Genomic DNA, 24,682 nt, shown 5'->3' on the forward strand with positions numbered 1-24,682 from the left:
TTGAAAGTACTTTGGCATTGACTGTAAATTAGGGATAATCAGGATAATCATGGTGAGCCGATGAATCTGATCATAGAATAGTATAAATGAGATGGATAAGGGGTAATAGGTAAGCAGAAAGTAGTGAAAATCAGAAATACCACGCAGCTAAAGAAAGCAGAGGAGGAGGTGAATTAAACAAAGAGATTCTGTAAATACTAAAGAGGGAAAAGGACAGAGGTAATGAACCAGACTGATCCTGAACAAAAGTAGGGAGTTACCTATTCTTTGTTACTGTTTAGTGCCGACTGCTAATGAGATACCATGTTGCTGTTAATAACATTGAATTATGTCCTCATAGATTGTGTCTTCTTTCTCCTTTTTGCTTTTCTTCTTCCTTATGCCTTGAACATTCTAGTCTAGATTACAGGCAGGGGGTTCAGCTTGGCTGATCTTAAAACAGAAGCATCTAGAAGCACTCTATTTCTCAGAGTATATTATTGTTAATTATCATGAACTAGTCATCAATAGGTACCAATACATTTTAGAAACTGTTGGTATACTAAAATTGCATTTTGTTTTGCACTACAACACACTGGGGTATTTACTCAGTATTTCAAATTGAATTTCAAGGAAAACTCTTTTCTATTGAGTACATACCCAGGCAATTAAACATAGCTGCTTGATTAACAGTGCATCAATAATAGCATTTTATAATGTACCATATAACTCATTGTATTTTGATGTTTATATACCAGTTTACAATAAACATTGTCATATATCATATTCCCCACCACAGTCTGCTGAAAAAATTGATAGACTATGATATTTAAACATATTTAGTGAAAGATGTTAATAATTATTGGTTATATGGAAAGTTGCTATAGAATAGCTATCACTTTCAACTTCTAAATTGAGCACATAAAAATCTTACCTTGCCTACATATTGTGTGTCTGTACCAGTGTACTCTTCCAACAAGAAGAACTGATTCCACATCCACCCACGCTTGGTGCGACGCAACATTTTATCAGCATCTTTTGTCAGACCTACTATCCTTTGGCTTGGTAAATGACTGTTAGCCTTGTCTTGGAATGGGATGGTGTCAACTGTATGGAACAGATACATCCAGATGAATAATGGTAGGCAATGATAAGTCCTCATTATCTGTGGCTTCTGCAGGATGTCAAATTCAATGTATTGTCTCTTTCTCCTAAGGAGCAGGGGAAGAAAAATGGTTTTACTAGGTTGAATTTCATTTTCACAAAGCATGTAAGCTGAAAAAATACCTTATTGTAAATGTTATTTAAATTTTATAAATAATATGTATACACTATTTTCCTATGTTATATCAGTGAGTTATCATTAAAAAGTCAGCAGGACATACACATAGATAAATATCAAAAGTAAACTAAAGGTGAACTTAACATTTGACTATAAGATTACTGCAGGGTACTTCAAAATTTCATAGAAAATGTAATCCATATTTTAGTTTAGTGTAAAAATTAAAATCCATGCTTATGGAGAGGGTCTTCAAAAAGTTCATAGAAATGTATTTTATAAAAAAGCTATGCATAGATTTCAAAAATGCTCCAAAACAAGTGTATCTTTTAATCCAACTTTTGTTTTAAAAGTACTCTCATCATTATTTTCATGTAAATATGTTTGTTAACTCAAAATACAAAATATTTTAAAAATAAATGACCTCTATGGTATACCAATTATCACGCTGAATGTTCCAAGGTGCTTAAAACTAATGAAAGTGTGGCTAGGATTGTGACGCAGCAGGTAAAGCCACTACCTGCGACTCTGGAAACGTATGTGGGCGCTGGTTCATGTCCCCGCTGCTCCACGTTGCTTCAGCTGCATGCTAATGGCCTGGAAAAATCAATGGTAGATGGCCCAAGTGTGAGACCTGAATGAAGTTCCAGGATTCAGCCTGGCCCAGCCATAGCCATTGCAGCCATCTGTGGAGTGAACTATCAGATAGAGATGTCTGTCTCTCCCTCTCTCTTTATAATTCTGACTTTAGAATAAATAAATTAATATTTAATTAAAACAATAAAAGTAAAATTTTAATAAAATATTAATAAACTTTAAAGAACACTGGTTTCTTCCCATAAGCTACCAATTTTGTACAAACTGTTGGTTCCTTTGTCTCCTCCTTCTTTTACTTCATTTCTCCTCCTGCTGTTTTTTCTCCCTCCTCCTCTTCTTCCTCTCTCTCCGTCTGTTCCTTCTCCTTATCCAAAAGGTTGAAATTTGGCCTCAAGGCAAGTGAAATAATGCTATATATACTAAGGGTTGTGCCTCATAATACCTAGCACCATGTTGATCCTTTATAACTGATAACTATATTTTTCAAATTATTTATTGATTAGGTCGCTCAAATTTATTTAAGATTGAGAGTATCTGCTGTAAAGGGAAATATTGTTCAGACTAATTTTTAAAAAGCACACCTTTGTATATTAAAATAATAAGAAAAATAAAGAATGTACAAAATGGGTATTGTAAAATTAGGTATGATGATTTAACTATGGTGTAATTTCATTCAGAATTTTGAAATGATGTCTCCCTTTTGAGGTAAAAAGTTGGTTATTCTAGAATTAAAATTATAAGAAGTCATTTGATATTTCAGAAAGCAGACTTATTTGTTATTAAATTGGTTTTGAGTTTCATAATAGTTTAAGGGTGTGAGATGTTGATGATCTTTTTAAGCAATAAAAGCCCATCTTAAATCAGTATTGTGAACAAAGAGCATTGGATTATAAAATAAAACTAAGATTAGAAAGGAAAGAGAAAAGAAACAAAAAAGTAACTGGTCACTTTCTGATCATGAAAGTTGAAAGTATGGCCTTGAAAAGTATATTTTCTCCCTTCCCCACTCCCAACAGTTTATCTTCTTTTACCTTTACTAAACCTCTTCAGCATAACGGACAATATGAGTTTAATATCTCCTGAGTTCAGATTTAACATTTTCCATTTTGGAGAAGTAACTGACAGTCTTTTCTAACATGAGTATAAAAATTTTGAGGAATTTTTTTGTTTCTAAGATATCTAGCCTAACACATATACTTGATGCTGCACCAATCTGTAGATTTGCTAATGGAGCTACCAAAGCATAAAGGACAAAATAAGGCTCTAGCTTGGCTTTATCCCTTACGATCATGAGCCTGTGGGATATTTACCCACCTCCTTGGTATCAGTCTATCAATAATAGGAGAATATTTACTATTTGACTCACAAAGTATTGTTTTAGTATTATCTGTAATTTTTATCAGTATGAAATAATATTCACTTTTTCTATAAGTTTTTTTTCTACACAACACCATATACCTATAAGACAACTGAGACCTAAAGCATTTCAATATCAAGACAAATCTGATACTGATGATAAGTATTGAAATTGTCATTCAGAACCATAAACTTAAACATTATTCCTTTCACATAAGATAATGCATGTAAAATAGTTAACATATTATGTGCTAGCACACAACTCACCATGTTAGCAATATCATCATCATCTGTCATAATAATAATTCTCTTCACCTTTTTTATTTTTTAAAGATTTATTTTATTTATTTGAAAGACAGAGTTACAGAGAAAGGTAAAGCCAGAGAGAAAGCCTTCCATCCACTGGTTCACTCCCCAAACAGCTGCAACAGTCAGAGCTGAACAGATCAAAAGGCAGAGGCCAAGAGCTTCCTCCAGTTCTCCCGCTCAAGTACAGGGTCCCAAGAACTTGGGCCATCCTCCACTGCTTTCCCAGGACATAACAGGAAGCTGGATAGGAAGTGGAGCATCTGGGACTCAAACTGGCATACATATGGGTTGCTGGCACTGAAGGCTAGGACTTTAACCCACTGCATCATGATACCTTCCCCTATCTTCACCTTCATCAACCTCTTCATCCCACTGGTTGGTCCTACAATAGCCTTAGAAATGTCCAACACAGCAGAAAGGAGACTGGTGATTGATGAGTGATTTTATAGCTTATTTCTTTGAGGTAGAACTACTGACTGCCCAGCACATTAAGATGTGCAAACTGATTTGCATAATTATTATATTTTAAATTATCTTACTTATCATAATACATATATAGGGTTACAAATGCACTCCAAAATAAGAAAAAGTCATATCATTTGCTGACTCTGAAATCTCAGAACATGTTAGTTATTATATTAACAATTTCGTGGCTATTCATAATCCTAAAATGTATAAGACAATTTATAAAGAAGGAGATAAATACATAGCAGAAATCAACAATGTCAAATAGTGTTCAGAAAATACATAATGCAAAAGTAACATGCAGTGGCCACTGGTCCAGATTGCAGATTAGCAATGGTGCAGTGGTAAATGAACAGCCAGAGAATCTAAAGTTACAATACTGATCTCACTTTGGTAAAATACAGCAATCTCACAAGCAACCACCCTGATCACCCTATTTTCTTTGTGCTGGAAGAATTTCCTCCAGGCATTGATCTTGCGGATAATCTTGCAAGAGAAGCCAGAGAGCACTCTTCAAATCCTGGGATGTCTTCTAACTGTGATGTACACTGTGTGTGGAATATAGGCTTTGAGAAAACAAACATCCATCTATGCTGGAGGGAGCCAGAGACAGGAAGAATGATGCAAGACTTTATAAGCTAGAGTGAAAAAGTCACATTTAGTTTCAGTGTAATCATCATTGATAAATCTTAGCACAATGTGTATAGAAATGGTGATTATGGTTGTTGACTGGAAAATAGGTTAGAGGTCAGGGAGGGACCATGGTTAAGGGAGAACTCAATTAGAGTCCACTGCAGTAATCCAGAAAGAAATGATGATGTCATATAGAGAAGTGGCCAGGACACTGATAAATTCATCAGAATCTTTTTGATTTTTTAATATTGCCATGTACACTTTGCAATTTTTATATGCCTTTATTTCTAATGATTGGCACATCAAACTATCTGTACAACTTTCCTTGGCTATGGAAGCCACTTTACCCAAATGTGCAGGGGCCTGAAGTTCTCATACTTCCACAAGCATCTGTAGAATCCTTTATCCAGTACCTAACAGCTGAAGAAGTGTGCAGTGTGAAAATTCACACGTTATTTACAACCTAGAGCTTCCTTACAGAGTCATGCTTTGATTCTTTATAATTTCTTTTTTTTTAAACTTTTATTTAATGAATATAAATTTCCAAAGTACAGCTTATGGATTACAATGGCTTCCCCCCCATAACGTCCCTCCCACCCACAACCCTCCCCTTTCCCACTCCCTCTCCCCTTCCATTCACATCAAGATTCATTTTCGTTTCTCTTTATATACAGAAGATCAGTTTAGCATATATTAAGTAAAGATTTCAACAGTTTGCTCCCACACAGAAACATAAAGTGAAAAATACTGTTTGAGTACTAGTTATAGCATTAAATCACAATGTACAGCACACTAAGGACAAAGATCCTACATGAGGAGTAAGAGCACAGTGACTCCTGTTGTTGACTTAACAAATTGACACTCTTGTTTATGGCATCAGTAATCAACCTAGGCTCTTGTCATGAGCTGCCAAGGCTATGGAAACCCCCTGAGTTCACCGACTCTGATCATATTTAGACAAGGCCATGGTCAAAGTGGAAGTTCTCTCCTCCCTTCAGAGAAAGGTACCACCTTCTTTGATGGCCCATTCTTTCCACTGGGATCTCACTCGCAGAGATCTTTCATTTAGGTGTTTGTTTTTTGTTTTTTGTTTTTTGTTTTTCCCCAGAGTGTCTTGGCTTTCCATGCCTGAAATACTCTCATGGGCATTTCAGCCGGATCCGCATGCCTTAAGGCTGATTCTGAGGCCAGAGTGCTGTTTAGGACATCTGCCATTCTATGGGTCTGCTGTGTATCTCACTTCCCATGTTGGACCATTCTCTCCCTTTTTGATTCTATCAGCTAGTATTTGCAGACACTATTCTTGTTTATGTGATCCCTTTGGTTCTTAGTCCTATCATTATGATCAATTGTGAACAGAAATTGATCACTGGGACTAGTGAGATGGCATTGGTACATGCCACCTTGATGGGATTGAATTGGAATCCCCTGGTATGTTTCTAACTCTACCGTTTGAGGTAAGTCAGCTTGGGCATGTCCCGAATTGCACATCTCTTCCCTCTCTTATTCCCACTCTTATATTTAACAGTGATCACTTTTCAGTTAAATTTTAGCACTTAAGAAGAATTGTGTATTGATTACAGTATTCAACCAAAAGTATTAAGTAGAACAAACAAAAAAAAATACTAAGAGGGATAACATATCAAGTTGCTCATCAACAGTCAGGGTGAGGGCTGATCAAGTCACCGTTTCTCATAGTGTATGTTGAAATCCTTACTTCCAAAGTGATGGTATTAGAAGGTAGAACCCTTGGGTGGTGGTTATGACTAGATCAGTTCATGAGGAGAGAGCCTCTTAAAATGGAGTTAAAAGGCCATGTAGGGACTCAAGTCTTTTCTGTTGCGGCTATGTGAGGATACAATGAGAAAACAGTGCCTATAAATCATAAGGAATGTCCTCATCAGATGTTATATCTGCTGAAGTTTTTAGCTTGGATGTCTCAGTTTCCAGAAATGTGAAAAATAAATGTTTCTTCTATAAACCACCCACTATGGCATTTTGCTAGAGCAGTCAGAATTGACTAAAACAGATACTGTTCCACACGCAGCCATCTGAAGGCTTCTTTTCTGTGCTTTAAATACTTGCTCCATCCAGGGTCTTTGCCTTCATTATTTACACGTGAACCTAGATCACTCTTACCTAGCTCGTCCATAGCTATCTCCTCCTCATTTTGCAGTTTCTGTACCATATTATGTTTCTTGGGAAATCTCTAAACAACCTTTTGAAAAATACCTAACCCCATTTCCATCTGGACTTCTATCATTCATGTGATCTATTTATTTCTGTCACTTGAATTGCCATCACCTTTAGATCACTTTCATTTTGTGCACTGTATGTTAATCAATCATTTTTCTAAATTACAATATAGTGTATTGTAAAACACTGTTTCTTGCAAAAAAATAGTGACACATACTAGGGACTTAATAATTGTTTGGTTAATGTCAAATATTGTTTGTATTTTGAGTTTGAGATCACAGAGTGACTTTATTTCCCATTATAAAAACAAGATAATAGAGAAATGAAAGTGTTGATCTGGGAGAAAATATATATATGAAAAAATTCAGAATACTTTCCGCTAAAAAATAAAATAAAATTACAATAACATGAGTAATTCACAAAAATTCACATAACATACAATTAAGCATGAACTTCACAACTTGATTGGTATAAGCTATAGAATGCTTGAATTGTATGGCATTTTGATTAAATAGATTAAATAACTCTTGTTTTCTGCATAATTTTTCATATATTGTTTTCACATTTAACGAACATTAGTGCAACCCTCCTATGGCCAATATAACACCTGCAGATTTTTCTGCTCTTAGATAAAAGTGTACATTCCAAAAGGTTTTCTGCTGCATTTGATTGCAAAGTTAGCAAGCTTTGATCCCATAGGGTTTATTAAAAATTCTTTATATCCTTTATTCATTCACTTGCAACAAGCTGATTACTAAAATTTCCATGCTTAGTTATCTCTCCCAGCCTTAAATACTCTGTATTTTAATCACATTTTTGTTGATAAATAAATAGCATCAGATGCACTGTAAAGTACAATATTTTATTTTTTAAAGTACAATATTTTAAATATGGTTTAACTTTGATTTTATAATCAGGGAATTGATTTGAATCTTTTTAACTTTAAAACTGAAAATTGTTTATTATTATCCCTTTGTTCCCTTAGTGATATGTCAGTTGTCAGTTACATTTGAGGAAAAATGCCTTCAGTCTAATTTAGAATCAAGAAAAAATAGTGCATTATTGCAACTAAGTAGGATGTTCATCATTAAAATATAATCTAAAATTTTATTTTATTTCTGTATATGCACATTTAGAATCATAGAAACCTTAACACATATGAGATACTTAACACATATGAGATGCTTTCATAACAGTATTTTTCAGTTAGTTTCTTAGAGAAAATATACATATAACACAAATCTTTATGATTATCTATTTGCAATTAACAATGAAATTCCACATATAACCTCCTGTTAATCTTATAAAGAAAGTCTTTGTAATATGATCATACAACAGAAATCCTTTTCCAGATTATATATCTAAGATTTGGAGAGTTGAAGCAAACAATTTCACACCATCCAGAAATTTTCTGATTTTGAAAATAGTCATAATCATTTTTTTCAGTTAGAAGGATGGAGAGTGACAGAGAAAGAAAAAAAGATGTATACATACATACACATCTCTCCCATACATGGGAGAAAGAGAAAGTAAGAGTAGGAGTGCTCCCATTCACTAGTACACTCATCAAAGGCACACAATGTCCCCAGGCAAGGCTGGGAACCACTGATGGGAGCTGGGAACTCAATCCTTCAGTCCAGGACTCTCACCTGAGTGGTAGGAGCCTAGTCACTTCAGGCATTATCTAATCTTCCAGGATCTTCAGTAACAGGACGCTGGAGAGCTAGGACCTTGGAACAGATATCTTAACTCAATCACCCCAGTAGGGAACATGGGCATCTTAACTACTTGGTCCCAGATTCACCTCCGCATCCTTGTTTTCTATTCCTCGATTTCTGTGATCTTCCCAACACTGATTTGTTACATCAGTTAGAGAGTCAAGTCTGATAACTTGGTTAAGTAAATATTATGATGAAACTTAGACAAGACATGCTAAATAAGAGAATCTTGTCTGAAAAGGCTACATACTGAATGAAAAAAATACTATGATATTATGGAATATAGAAAAATGAAAAATACTATGATATTATGGAATTTAGCAAAACGATAGCAACAGTAAAAGATTAGTAGTTTGAAGAGGGCAAGAGGGTGGACAGGTAAAGCACAGAATGAATTTAGGATAGTGAAAATACTCTATAAAATATTATACCTGAAACCATGTGTTTCTCAAAATCCATAAAACTACAATAAATGTTTATAAAGAATAAAAAAGTATGAAGATGAAAAAATTAAAAATATAACTTAGGAGGTGGAATCTGAAACATGGTACCACGAAAGAATGTAGACTGTGACAAGAGAATCTAATCCTGCTAAAAATGGTTCAAATGATCTCACTGAAAGGAGAGGGGAAGAAAAGTGATGACCTCAGCAACTTTGGAAATGAGTGGAAGTTCCCAAGACTAAATTGAAAAGGAATTACACATTCCCATTGTTCTCTAGTTCATAAAGTTTTTCCAAAGAAATAAGTGTTTTCACATACTAGAATTGAACAATCAGATAAATAGATGGTAGAGGGTGGGAGTTAGGTTTCACATTCTCATAGAAAGAATTTACAGATAAGCAAGAGGTGATAAGCAAGGTCCATGGATAAGACATGGAGACATTGTAAACTCATACTTTAACATAGATCTAGAGGGCTACATGTTGAAATACTTAAGGATGTGTGGATACACGCATTATTATACATGCATAGTTATCATTTCCTCTATTAGCTGGGATGGCTAATACAATTTCAATACCACTTACTCACTTATAAGTCAGATTTATATTTTCAGTACCCTTTTCTAATAAAGGAGATCATAATTATTATAAAAATTGCTTATTCTTGAACTGGAACAGGAAATATATGATGAGCCAAAAACATTTCACAGTAGCAGAAATTAAAGTAGTGTTTAAAACACACACACTCATTAAAATCACTGTACTGATGGGGATATGTTAAAGATGCTCAGGCTGAAAAATTTTCAGTGGCCAACTTTGACATAATATGAACAACAGAGCAAATTTAAGAATGACTATATTATAACCCAAAAAGTAACATAATTATCTAGAAGCTGTCACTGATCAATAATTAATTGATTGCATTAATGACTATTCAGTCAAAACTCTCTTAAAGATGGATTCCAGGAGTCAACAATTAGCCTCGTATATAAATGCCAAACCAGAGTGTATGAGCTACATTCCTGGCACCAGGTCTACAATCCAATATCCTGCTAATATAGACCCTAGAAGGCAACAGTAATGGTTCAAATAATTGGGTTCCCATCACCTAAATGGGAGACTGAAATGACACTTTTGGCTAATGGCTTCTACTCTGACCTAACCCTAGTCATTTCAGGCATTTTGGGTATGAATCAAAGGATGAGAGTTTCTCTTTCTCTCTCTCTCTCTGTGTCATTCCCTATACCTCTCAAAGTATATACATATATATGCTTATCTATTCAAAAATTTTTAAAAAAGCTTGTAGATATTCTGCCCTTAAGAAGAAAGAACATAAATCCCAGGTCCTAGATGTAGTATGCACATGGCAACTTCTTTCTACAAAGGACAGTATGCAAATTAAGGAATCCAAGTAACCACATAGAGAAATCTGACAGGCACTGCCTCCGCAACGAGATCAAGGCCACTATCAACAATACTACAACAAAAGTATTTAGTACTCTTGATATGAAAAGATGAAAATGGCACTTCATCTCTGTGGTCTCCCATAGACCAGCCTCATAAACAAAGACTAATCAGTGAAAGATATTGGAGAAATTACAGTAGAAGGGAATCCTAAAATAAATAAGCAATGAATAAATAAAAAATACCTGAATATGATTGCTTAACACTGCCAAGGTCATGAACAAAAAAGAACAGCCAGAGAAACAGTCTTTGTCAAAAGCAGCTTAAGGAAACATGACTGCTAAATGAACTGTTGTGTCTTGGCTGGTGTAGTGGATACCACCCAGGTGTTCACAGTGAGGCCATAGCCTCCTGAATACTGGGCATGGCTGTGGTCCTGTTTCTGCCTAAGCAGGTCTTGTGAAGGCACACCTTCCTAAATGGAATGTGGCTGCAGTAAGCAGAAGGTTTGTGTTATTATTAGATATTTCTTTTAGGAAAACTCCTTATCATACTCCAAGGACATAGAAGATGAGCCAGGAGCAACACGACCGCCAGTAGCAACTTGAACTTTTGCTTCCCACCATAAATATATCACAAGATGCTTACCTCCCTTGCTTGTGCCCACTTGCTATCCTTTTTTACAAATGATTAGTCCAGCTGTACATTCTTAATTGTTATGTTACTCATTGAACTCTAGACTAAATGATAAAAATGCCAGCTGGAGCTATCTGGTGGCACTATTTGGATGAACAAAAAATACCAACAGGATGGAATCCTGGAGATGAAATTAGATATGGATATAGGGAATGTTAATTATTAATAACACATCAATATGGGCTCATTAGTTATAAAAATATACTTTACTAATGTAATATGTTAGTAATAGAGAAAACTGGTTGAGAGGTATATTAGAGTAATATGCATGATGGTTTCAAATTTTGTAAATCTAAAATTTTTATTGAAGGTAAGTCCATTTAAGAGAAATGGAGGAACCGGTGCTATGGTACAGCAGAAAAAGCCACCTCCTTTAGTGCTGGAATTCCATATGAACACATGTTCAAATCCCTGACGATCCACTTCCAGTCCAGCTCCCTGTTAACGTGCCTGGGGAAGCAGCGGAAGATGGTCCAAGTGCTTGGGCCCCTGTATCCATATTATAGATCTGAAAGAAGCTCCTAGCTTCAGATTGGCTCAGCTCCAGCCATTGCAGGTATTTGGTGAGTGAACCAGTGCATGGAAGATTTCTCTCCCTCCCTCTCTCTCTCTCTCTTTCTGCCTCTCCTCTGTAACTCAGCATTTCAAGCAAATAAATGAATCTTTTAAAAAATGGAGCAAATTTAATTGCAAAGGATAAATTAAAGTGTGTAGGATTTATTTCAAAATTTTGGTCAAAGTAGAACTCTGTGTTATGGTGATTTTTTGAGTCAAAAATTGACAAAAGGAACAGAATGAAGATTTGAGGATTTTAATCAGAACAGTGTTTCACAGAAAAGGACAAACAGAATTTAAATAACTTGTGGAATGTTTGGCAAGAAAGTATATTTATGGCAGATGCTTTTAGGTAATAGAAGCAACAAAAGTGAACATCCAGATGAGCAAACAAGGAGGTATTTATAGGCAATGAGATAAAAGAGGCGGCAGACTTCCAGAATCTTGCAAGTAATAAATTGTTTTTAGTTTCAAGATATCTAACTCATGTGAGGCTTATTGGTAGAAGAGGATCATGACATCAATTAAATATCAAACAAGTAACTCTCGATGCTACATAAAAAATAAGTTGTACAAGACAAGACATCAGTCTGTGTAAATGACAAGAAGGTGATTGAAAAAAATATCCTGGGAAAAATGAAAGAAAAAATATGGCGACTGTATTATAAATGTGGAGAAGTACGGGATGATTTCAAAGCTTTGTTCAGAGCTGCTCTTTACTAAGTAGAGACAATGGAGGTCTTCTGGTTGTGCGTACAAGGACAAAAATCAAAGTTTTGACCTTGAAATGTTAAGATAGATGTGCCTGTGTGACCAGCACTGTGGTATAGTGGGTAAAGCCTTAGCTTCTGATGGCAGCATCCCCCGGAAACACTGGTTTGAGTCCCAGATGTTCAACTTTCAGTCCAGCTCCCTGCTCATGTGGCCAAGAAAGCAGTAGCAGATTTCCTGAGTGCTCAAGTCCCTGCATGCACATGGAAAACACAGAGGAAGCTCCTGGCTCCTTGCTTTGGTCTGGCCCAACCCTGGCCATTGCTGCCATGTGGGGAGTGAACCAGAGCATGGAAGATTTCTCTCTTTCTCCCTGTCTCTTCCCCTCTCTGTATCACTCTTTCAAATAAATTAATTAATTAAAAATAGATATGCCCCATTTTACACTCAAAGTGGATAACCAAGTCTGGCATTTATAGTTGTCTGGAATAGACTTCCAGTATTAAGATTCATTAGTGTATTCCTTAATTATTAAAGTCAAATGTGTGGTTGAGCTTTACTTAAATAAAGAATAATAGAGTTTAAGTTTCAGGAGCCAGTGTTGTGCCACACCACATAAAGCAGTGAACTGCAACACAGCATACCATTATCAAGGCATTGGTTTAAGCCCTGATTGCTCCACTTCCAATTGAGATCCCTACTAGTATGCCTGGGAGAGCAGCAGAAGATAGCCCAATTATTTGAGTCATTGCCACCCATATGGGACACCCAGATGGAATTCCTAAATACTGGTTTCAACCTGGACAGGTCCTGGGCATTGCAGCCATTTGAGGAGTGAAGTAATAGATGGAAGGTCTTTCTGCCACTCTGCATTTAATAAATAAAAATAAATAAATAAATATTTTATAAAAATTTCAGCTTGAATGGAAAGCAAGAAAATACAAATTTTAAAAGTAAATATCGGAGCCAATGCTGTAGAGCAGTAGGCCAAGATTCCACCTGCAGCTCCAGCATCCCATATGGATGCCAGTTCATGTCCTGGCTGCTCCTCTTCTGACCCAGCTCTTTGCTTATGGCCTGAGAAAGTAGTGAAAGATGACCCATGTGCTTGGGCTGCTGCACCCAAGTGGGAGACCTGGAAGAAGTTCCAGGCTCCTTGCTTCGGATCAGTCCAGCTCTGACTGTTGTGTCCATTTGGGAAATGAACCAATGGATGGAAGATCTTTCTCTTTGTCTTTCCCGCTCTCTGTCTGTAATTCTGCCTCTCAAATAAATAAATAAATAAAATCTTTAAATAATTTACAAAATTTGATATTGGATTCTTTCAACCTTATATCTGTATATATGAAATACATGAAATTTGTATAACAAATAAAAAATTATAAAGATTTACTTTATTTATTTGAAAAACAGAGTTACAGAGAGAGGTAGAAACAGAGAGAGAGGTCTTCCAGCCGCTGGTTGACTCCCCAGATGGCCGCCAACGGCCGGAGCTGGGTTGATCTGAAGCCAGGAGCCAGGAGCTTCTTCCGAGTCTCCCACGTGGGTGCAGAAGCCCAAGGACTTGGGCCATCTTATACTGCTTTCCCAGGCCACAGCAGAAAGCTGAATCAGAAGAGGAGCAGCCGGGTCCAGAACCGGCACCCATATGGGATGCTGACGCTTCAGGCCAGGGCTTTAACACACTGTGCCACAGCACCAGTTTCTTAAATAAAATTTTTAAAAATAAGTGATATTTGGTAAAATATTTCTGCTACAAATTCTGGCAAAACAAGGATAGGCAAGGTAAATATTCACTGTTGTTAAGGGGATAAAAGAATGAACATAGTTCTTAGTTTGAAATAGAAAATAATAATTATTTGAATATTTTAATGGTGAGAGTAAAGTGCATATATTTTTCTTCAAAGTAATTCCTCAATATTTAAAAGGTCTTAAAATTGTATACACTGGTTGAATAATTCAAATTCTTCGAAGTTGTTAAAGAGAGGTCTAGGTAGACATCTGTCTATTAAACCATTATTTATGGTTAGATTCACTTAAATTTTGTTTGCTCTTTAAAATTCACTCTCAGGTTTTTTCCAGTCTGCTCTGTGCTGAGGCGATCAGTACAGGAAGTCTATCAAAAGTGTGTGCAGGGGAGAGGGGGAGCTCAATTTTCCTCCATTCAGCACTGGTAGGGATGACTGCTTTCATTTATGAGAAATGCCCTCTTTCAGAGAACACTCTGCTAGAGACAAGGATGCTCTCTCTGCAGCAGTATCTGCTTCCTTTCCATGTCCGGGGATGGGAGACAGGCTCACGCTATTGAGAATCCCTGCTGTAGCCCCTGCACACTCTACCTGTGAAACCCTTCGCAGTATTTGCACTTGAGTATGCCAGATGTTTTCTGGGGACACCCTGACAGAATACATTGGGGATTAGTTGGAAATGGACTGAATGGCTGTGTAAGGGAATAATAACTAAATTATCCACTTGTACATAATGTAGTATTATTTCACGAAGTCATCATAATTATTTTCTACTAATATACTTGTATATGAAGTGCTTACTCTTTCCAGTATTTTTTGGTGATCAGAAGAGTATATTTTAGGAGCACAGTTTAAGTACATCACAAGACAGTTCATGGCAAATTTCTAATAAGAATATTACCATTAGATATCAACTATTGAATGCTTTTTAATGTACTCCAAAAGTGAAAGAAAAGCTTAAAATTGTACACCATTTATTCAGTGGAGAAAACCATAACTGAATTTTCAGCCTGTAGTTTCATGTCAGCTTTCAGTATCAGAAATGAACATCTGATTCCGTCAGATGCAAGTTAATGAGTACATCACAAGGATCATTTAAAGAAGACGTGTGGTGTTAGACACTATTCATACTTAATAGTATATAATATTTGACAGAGTCACTTTCTTGAATTAGCTGTGGAAAGTGATAGTTCAGTTCCAATTTTTGGTCATTTACATCTGTGGATAGGGAAGATGGAATGAAAATGGAAGTATAAATGTGAAAGGGTCGTGAGGTTGGGGAGAGCAAGGGAAATGAAACAGCTAATGAAGAGCAAATTATAAAACACCTGTGCAATCATTTATCATAATTTCCATTGCAGAGATATACATGATAAATAATACATTAATGAAATTTAAGATTACTATACATTAAAAATAAAGAATTTCAACTGCTTTCGTTTTAATGACATTTTTGTCAGTCTGGTAACTCAATGTAGTGGGTTTTTTTATTTATTTATTTGAAAGATCTACAGATAGGGTGAAAGAGAGACAGAGAGAGAGTGAGCGTGCGATGGAGAATGAATCTTCCAAATGTTGTTCACCCCCGAGGTGGCCACAATGGCCACAGATGAGCCAGGCTGAATGAAGTCAGGAGCCCGGCGCTTCTTCCAGGTCTCCCATGTGAATAGCAAAGACCTGAGTGCTTGGGCTATCTTCTACTGCTTTTTCCAGTCCATTAGCAAGGAGCTAGATTGGAAGTGGCACAGCCAGGACTCAAACTGGCATCCATATGCCACAACACCAGCCTCTCAGTGATGTTTTTAAAGTACACATTGAGAAATTAGTTTTATTTTATTACATAGGGAAATAAATTTATTTCATTTTTTAAAGGATTATTTTTATTTATTTGAAAGATAGAGTTACAGAGAGAGGTAGAGCCAGAGAGAGAGAGAGCAAGGTCTTCCATTCTGTTAGCTCACTCCCAATTTACCGCAATGGCTGGAGCTATGCCAGTCTGAAGCCAGGAGCCAGGAGCTTTTTCTGGGTCTTCCAAGCAGGTGCAGGGGCCCAAGGACTTGTGCTATCTTTCACAGCTTTTCCAGTAACAGAGAGCTGGATCCGAAGAGGAGCAGCCGGGACTAGAACCAGTGCCCAAATGGGATGCCAGTACTGCAGGTTGGGGCTTTAACCCATTGCACCACAGCGCCAACCCCAGGAATTAAGTTTATTAAGACACAGCTGTTAGTGTCACTCAGATTCCCAGATCCCAAATTGGTGTGCTATTGTTTCCAGTTCCACTCTCAATTCCAGCTTCCTGTTAATGAGCTTGTGACACAGCAGATATAACTCAAACAGTTGGGTCTTGTCACCCATGTGGGACTGAATTTTGAACTCCTGACTTTGGCCTGGCCTAGCCCTGGCTGTTGTGGACATCTCTCTCTCTCTCTCTCTCTCTCTCTCTCTCTCTCTCTCTTTCTCTCACTCTCCTCCCCCTTCCAACTCCACCCTTCAAATAAATGTTAAAAATAAAATAAAATGCAACTGTGGGAATATTTAAGAACAGTTGTGGTAAAATAATACATGTGCCCCTTAATTAATGACACGCATTACATCCAGTAGCAGAGATGATCACTGCCAGATTATCAAAGATGTAATCAACACAAAAAATATTTAATACAATATTTAATTTTGACTCATAATAAAGTCACAGATGTTTCTAATACTGCTATGGATTGATACTCATCACCATAATTGGACATGCTTAATTTCAATTGAAGATTAGTACAAACATCAATATGATGTTTTTCAGTTTAAATTTATGGATTTCATATTATGAATACTTGGACAAACTTACAGAAAAAAGGCAACTTTAATTTGGAAATTATGTAGTATTACATATACATTGCCAATGCAGAACAAAGCATGGAATTAAGAGAAATCTGGCCTAAAGAGATATGTGGTATTTTTTTTTTCTAATTTTTTTTTATTTACTTGACAGATAGAGTTATTGGTGAGAAAGAGAGACAGAGAAAAAGGTTTTCCCTCTGTTGGTTCACCCCCCAAATGGCCGCTATGGCCAGAGCTATGCCAATCCAAAGCCAGGAGCCAGGAGCCAGGTGCTTCCTCCTGGTCTCCCATGCAGGCACAGGGGCCCAACCACCTGAGCCATCCTCCACTGCCTTCCTGGGCCACAGCAGAGACCTGGACTGGAAGAGGAGCAACCGGGTCTAGAACCCAGCGCCCACATGGGATGCCGGCGCCGCAAGGTGGAGGATTAACCAAGTGAGCCATGGCGCTGGCCCCTGATATGTGTTATTTTTCTGAGTCTATTCCTTTCTTAATAAGTTGTTCAAATTTACTGATTAGGTTTTAGTTCTCTTATCTGTAGAATAGAAGTCATGCATTTAACTTATAAATAATTAAAATAAATAAACTATGTCTATAGAAAGAACCTGAAATATAGATTCACATTATGTAATTATAGTTTTTCTTTCTTCACATTGAACCTATTAATTGGGTCATGATATAATTATTTTAGGTAATTCATATTTATTTTGTGTTAAGGGGAAATAAAACAGTATTTATATAAAAATTACAAATAATATTTGAGAGGATTATTTTAAGATATTACATCACTGGCTGGCGCCGCGGCTCACTAGGCTAATCCTCCGCCTAGCGGCGCCGGCACACAGGGTTCTAGTCCCGGTCGGGGCGCCGGATTCTGTCCCGGTTGCCCCTCTTCCAGGCCAGCCCTCTGCTGTGGCCAGGGAGTGCAGTGGAGGATGGCCCAGGTGCTTGGGCCCTGCACCCCATGGGAGACCAGGAAAAGCACCTGGCTCCTGGCTCCTGCCATCGGATCAGCGCGGTGCGCCGGCCGCAGCGCGCCGGCCGCGGCGGCCATTGGAGGGTGAACCAACAGCAAAGGAAGACCTTTCTCTCTGTCTCTCTCTCTCACTGTCCACTCTGCCTGTCAAAAAAAAAAATTAAATTAAATTAAAAAAAAAAAGATATTACATCACAATTTTAAAGCTATTAGTGCATTCATTATTTATAGTATTTATTAATATGATTATATAGTAGATGCTATGATGCTCTATGAAGATCCTGTTTATCAATTCAGTCCAGACACTTGAAGATTCAGACTATATCAACTCATTGCAATACCATGACAAACAAAAGTCTTCCCCTTTTCCTAAGACAGTAAAAATAACCAATTTTGTAATTGGTATTCAGTTATAACACCTCTGCTCAGAATTAATACACTTCATCTTCACTAAATTTTCTCTGGCCAAATCAGATTATTTTTTCTACCTTCCAAGGTCTGGGTGAAAGATTTTCTTATATTCTACTCAAATGTTATAATTATTTGGTAAATAACAGAGATGGCCACAGTGATACAACCCCTGGTTTCCAATATGATGCTGACCCTTTTTCCTGGAAAAATAAATATTCAAGAAAGATAATTCACAAGTTCCATCCAGGCCTGTAGTTAAGTTCATGATGGGCTTGGGATGATATTTTGTACATTAAGCCTATGTATGTTGCGTAGGCATTGTGGGAAGGTGAGTGGGGGAAGATAATATGCAGTGGTTTCTATATCAGATCCAGAGGAAGCTTCTTATCACCAGAACTTATGAAATAAAGGATAGTGTGTCTGTTCCTCATATGCAATGAACAGTGGTGACCCAGAAGCTGAATATGCATAATACATGCTACCCTTCCAAGAGTAGAAGAAAGAGAAATTTAGAATATCCATTGCAGTTTTGGAAATCACGTTGTAGACCTTCCCAAACTGGGTGTGGAGAACTAGGCTCTAAGTAGACTTAATTCTTCAATTCTGCTTCCTAAAATAGGCTCTCCTGTCTCCCCTACCTCTTGGAATTCCTTATTTTTCTTGTACCGCCTTTTCCCACCTCTGAAGATGGTAGTAGACAGTATGTACAGTTGGATATTCCTTGAGAATTGTATAGTTTTCCAGGCAGCTTACTTGCTAATGAAGTTCATGGGACCGTGTTCATTTTACCTTGATGAAATTCAGACATTTATGCCTAGGATGGTGGTTTCTTTGGCAGAACAATGCTCTGCAAATGAAATGTTTTCTTATCTATTTGGCTCCACTGAGTGGTATTTGTCAAGAGACATGCCACAGTGATGGCATCTTTTTAAGCAATCTTCTTAGATTTTATGTAGATGTATATTTGTGAGTTTTCTTGCTGCTGTTATTCATGCCTTGCTGGGCCAATTTAGCTTCAGATATTTTAGACTTACTGAGCTCTTTTGAGTGAGCCACAGCTTTAACCTGAGGCATTTTGTTTCATAAAGAACTTACTAAAAAAAAAAAAAAATTCATCGCACTTACAGAAATTTTCAGAGGTTTAAAATTAGACATATTTGCCATTCTTTTGACTTGCCCTTTGGTTCAGAACTTTCAGTCATCTGTTTTCACACAAAGGTATTCTTTGTCATTGTGGACACACACTTGAGATCTATTCTCTTAGTTTTGTGATAAATGTACTGTGTATTATAGCTAAATATGAGTACAATGATGTACAGAAGATCTCTACAGCCCATTCAACTTGTATGCCTGAAAATTTGCACTCCCTGAATAGCATTTGATCCTATTTCACTTCGCCTTCAGTCCCTGGAAACAACCATTCTATTTCCTGCTTTGGTGACTATTTATATACTCCATATAAATGGAATTATGCAAAGTCACCTGTATGCTAAATGAAAAACCAGTTTCACCCTCTTTTATCAAGCTGCTTTTTTCCCATCACCTCATCAGTCCCTCATGCATGCTCCATCTCCACTGCCTTATATCCTTGCCAGGAATCTAGCAAAAGGCTCCCTGAATTTTTATTTCTTACAAGAGCTTGAAAATACAGTCATAGTGATAAATACACCCTAGGAATATTCTGCTTGTACAAATTTTCCCATGGCAACTTCATTGAGTCCAGTTTCTACTTCTAGGTTACTGAGACAGTTTTGCCAAATGCTGTACCTCTGAATAAAATGGCTCTCAGTCTTTTGAGACACTGATGAGGATTTGTTCACTGCTGGATGCCAGGCCTGAACCCAATGTCAAAAATGTTGGTTTATATGGCTATGATAGTCTTTCTCTGCTGGTACATTTTTTTGCACCAGTAGCAGTGGGATGAGTGACTCCCACTTGTTCAGGCTGTATGATCCCTGTGGTTTCCCTCAGAGGTTATAATAAAGTTTACCATAAAAAATGCAAGCCACAGGAGGTTCCATCACCATGTTCCTATGATTATCAAAAGAAGAGAAGGAATGTGAAGAATCCCGAAGCCATTATGCCTTCTCCCACAGAGAAGCGGAGTACTCGTCTGCACTCACATTTCAATAGGGGAGGAGAACTCCATAGTTCTGTTTAAATTCAGAAGTGGAGTTGATGCATATTTAGGTGAGAGAAAGAGCAAAATATATGGTCTACAGCTCTGAAGATTGCTTTAGTAAAATATGAAAGTCCTTATTATAGCTTGACCATGTTACTCCACAATTCAAATAACATAATTTTTAACCAATTGTACCTATGAATCTGACAGTATTTGGAAATAGAGTTCTTCACAATAAAAGCAGGTTAAATCAGGTTATCTTGAATTGCAGTTGGCCCTATTACTTATGCCTGTAAAGAGGAGAAGAGGCATAGACAGAGATGCACTGGGAAATTGACCCCATGAAGAAGGAGGTAGGCATTATGCCACAAACCAAAGTACCAGAAGCCAGAAGAGAAAAAAGATGCTTCCTTACATCACTGGAAGGAGTATGGCTCTCCAAATACCTTGACTTTAGACCTTTATTCTCTACTGTTGTGGGGGGAAATTTCTGTTTTCATACTTTGCTACAACATCCCTAGGAAATGAATGCAGTGTGAATAAAAGATTTTTTTATGTATTTGAAACTCAGAGCTACAGAGAAAGAGAGGCAGAAGTGGGATGGGAGAGGGGAGGGAGGGAGGGAGAGAGAGTGAGAGAGAGAGAGGGAGAGAAAGATCTTCCATTCACTGGTTTATTCCCCAAAATAGCCACAAAGGCCAGAGCTGGCTGATCTGAAGTCAGGACCGGGAGTTCCTCCATATCTCTTAAATAGATGCAGGGCCCCAAGCACCAAGGCCATTTTCCACTGCTTTCCCAGACTCATTAGCAGGGAGCTAGAACAGAAGTGGAGCAGCTGGGTCTACAACCATTGCCCATATAAGGTGCCAGCACTGGCACCCAGTGTGAATTAAAATATTTATTATTTTATAGTATTGCCTTGATTTTTTACTAGATAAGGGAAAACTATTTTACATCATCTTGCACAAGACAAAATCTCAAAAAAATAAATTCTGAAAGACAAGTGACTTTATAAACAATCTCTGATAATGGATATATTATCTTATAGGAGATATCTAATATCTATTTTTAAAATTTAAAATAGTTACATGATACAATATGAAAGATGATTAAATGAGGTATTGTGATGCTAGAAAAAAGTAATATCTAAAACACGAATGTTTCATTTCAGATTTTAACTAACAAAGCTGCTATTTTTTAAAAAACAAACACAAAATTTCCTTTTCCTAAGCCCACATGTATGAAAACCTCAATAAAATTCCATTTGCATTCTTCAGCAGCACTGTGAATTTACCTCTATCAGATCAATACTAATGATTTCTTGGCACTGATGCCAATTTAAATGTTACTATGGCAATCACCATGGTAATGTTGTCAATTAGCACTACAAAATCTCTGGCATAACATGAGTCTAGTGTACCATTTGGCAACCTCATAATGAATCCACAGATTATTTAATTGTACCATCCAAGTAAAATCTGAGAATGGCATGTCAAATAAGAAACAAAACTTAGGTTTCATAATTTTAAAAGTGACTAAATTTTGATGATATTTAGTGTAAAAATATACTAATATGTTTCCGTTTACATAGTACTTATTAGAACACAGTATAGCTACAAATAATTTTTCCTTATTCCTTCATATCAAACATTGGAATTTAAAACCTATTGTGTAATCTGGAAGTACATCAGAAAATGAATAAACATATATATGATATATGAAACATTATAATGAAAATCTTTGGGAGAGTGGGGAAAGGGGGAATGATAAAATAATTACATGATAGTCACTTATTATTGTTATAATTTGCATTTATTAAGCATAGACCAGACAGTGCCCTAAGTGCCTCATAATTTGTAGTAGTCATTTATTTGTTAAAATAATTGGTTATAAGGCCATGAGACACAGACAGCTTAGGAACCCACATGAGTAAACTGTATCACAACTTAGGGTTAATGAGCAGATCTTGGTAAAACAAAACTAAAAATGAACCAGTCAGAAACCATGTACTAAGCTGGTCTGACCTTATCCATGAATTGATGTCTACTCAAATAAATTCTAGAGAAATTTTATGTGTCTCACTTTTTCCCTAAACATGTTCTCTTCATGGACAGCCCATGCTGACCTCTCCCTAGTATGCAGGGATACGCTTTCCTGGCCTCCTGATGACATATCTGGCTGTTTAACCTTGGGATCTGAGTGGATGCGATATAGTGTTTATGAACTGCTCCAGGATCTTGCCACTGCCTTTGCCCTCTGCCACACTGATAAGCAAGACTTCCTAGCATAGGTTCTAAATGAAGACAAGAAGCCATCCCTAGATTGGCCAACAGTCTTGGCATGAATATATATTGTGAGAGAAAAACACCCCTTTGGCTTTTATGTTTTAGCACACTGGGATTTCTAGGCTCAGCATTGCCACTGCAGCTGTAATCCTTTCTTTCTGACACATATCTTAAATCATTTTACAGCCTCAAATTCCACTTGATGAAGGTGCTATTGTTCTCCCACAAAACAATGGAAGTTCAGAGAGATTAAATACACTCTCCGAAATAGCACATCTATTAGGCAGTGAAGGAAAAGGCAAAACCCAGTTCAGAGAACTGAGATCCAATATGTGGCCTGGAAAGTAGGAGCTAGACTATGGTTTCCCTGCTGTACATCACAAAGATTTCACAAATCATCATCAGACACTGTCACTCAACTGCTGTGATTCAGAAAGACGAAAGCAAGGACCTTGAGCACCAGATAGCTTCTTCCTGTACTTGTTGCATCTTCATCAATGACAGCTTCAAACCTTATTTTTTCAAGCTTCTAATTAGAAGTCACAGTATTTGCAGAACTGCCACTATTTCTAGATAGTACTCAACTGATTCCCAAATCCTGTAATGAGCCTATGCTAATCGTGTGTGACCAAAAATCCTAAATTTCCTACATTAGGCAGCGTGCCTTGCTGCAGGGACTCAACACCACTAATGCTCTCTGATTTCGGCTATGTTCCTGTTAATCTTTCGGGCTTCAGAAGTCAAGATTTATACTCAGAGTCTTTCTCTGGTGCCCATAAGTTATAATTATATGGTAGTACAAATAAAACCATATGAGTTCTTAGAGCAAGGAATTATCACACATGACTTCCTTTGCCAGAGCATTTCTATGATTGACAATTTTACATTTTACATTTACAATTTTACATTTTAAATCAAAAAATCTGATTAGAGAATCATATCAGAGACAGTGTAGTAAAATTAGTACTATTATGATTTATTGGAGTCAAAATATGTAAACCAAACATATGTATACCATATACACTCAAAAACATCAGTTATAGATATAGACAGAGAGATAAAGATTTGTAGAGAAAAATTTTTACAGAATAAATTGTGCAGAGGGTTGAACGAATTTATTCCTAGTTCATGGACTGTAATTATTGTGGCTTCATACAAAGATTTCCCCCTTATTTTTTTTTTAAGTTTGATTGTATTCCCATTTGTCATTTTTAACCCACTAATTCCCCTAAGGGACTTCCAATAAATAAGAACCTGTGAAACTAAAGTGTTTTACAATAAAAGTTAATTATCCTTAGCATATCCTCAGAGGTTAATGTGGAATTACAATCTGGTTTTGAAGGAGGAATAATGGACCACCAGTTAAAGTGACTGAATATGCTCAATCTTGGCTTTAAAAGACTGGATGCAATGGAACACATACCACAATGAGCTGTTTCAACAACTTGAATATGTTCTTTTTAGCTTTATACATATTGCACATAATTACATTCCATTGTAGTAACACTGTAAAGTTAAAAAACTTAATATTTAATTAGAATTACTGCATAACCAGAGATTAATAGGGGACTTCAATATCATTGTTATAAAACCATCAAATTCTAAAGGGAAGAAACATTATGTTCCTTCAAAATAATCATATTTTTACTATCTATCTTTGTTAGTGAACTTCTTTTCTTTGGTAGAATAGTAATCTAAGAAGTAAAAATACATTGATGCTAATTTCCTAAAGTCAGACCTTATTGAAATTCCTTATAACTCTTGCAGTGGATGCTTCTCTGCAGGAAACTCATTTAACTTTGCCACATAATAAGAGCAGTTTATTTTTCCCTTTCCTCCCTATGAACTTACGAAAGCTACATTTGTCTGCTGTTAAGCAGTGTCATTAGGTATTAAAGATATAAGATAATAAACTGGAATATATTTAACAAAGCCAAAAAAGGTATCTGCTGCCTCCCCCCCCCCCACCCT

At 36.7% G+C, this 24,682-nt stretch overlaps 1 protein-coding gene across 1 annotated transcript in view; it reads right to left on the minus strand.

The window, feature by feature from the left end:
- The window catches only part of CDH9 (cadherin 9), a 148,987-nt gene that overhangs the window by 97,803 nt on the left and 26,502 nt on the right, over positions 1 to 24,682 (minus strand). The window contains exon 2 of the mRNA XM_002714092.5: positions 914 to 1,190. Within this exon, the coding sequence (XP_002714138.2) occupies positions 914 to 1,141 (228 nt within the window). The 5' untranslated portion in view covers positions 1,142 to 1,190. The remainder of the gene's footprint in view (positions 1 to 913; positions 1,191 to 24,682) is intronic.

The sequence above is a fragment of the Oryctolagus cuniculus genome, chromosome 14 (assembly GCF_964237555.1).
Source record: "Oryctolagus cuniculus chromosome 14, mOryCun1.1, whole genome shotgun sequence".
NCBI lineage: Eukaryota > Metazoa > Chordata > Mammalia > Lagomorpha > Leporidae > Oryctolagus > Oryctolagus cuniculus.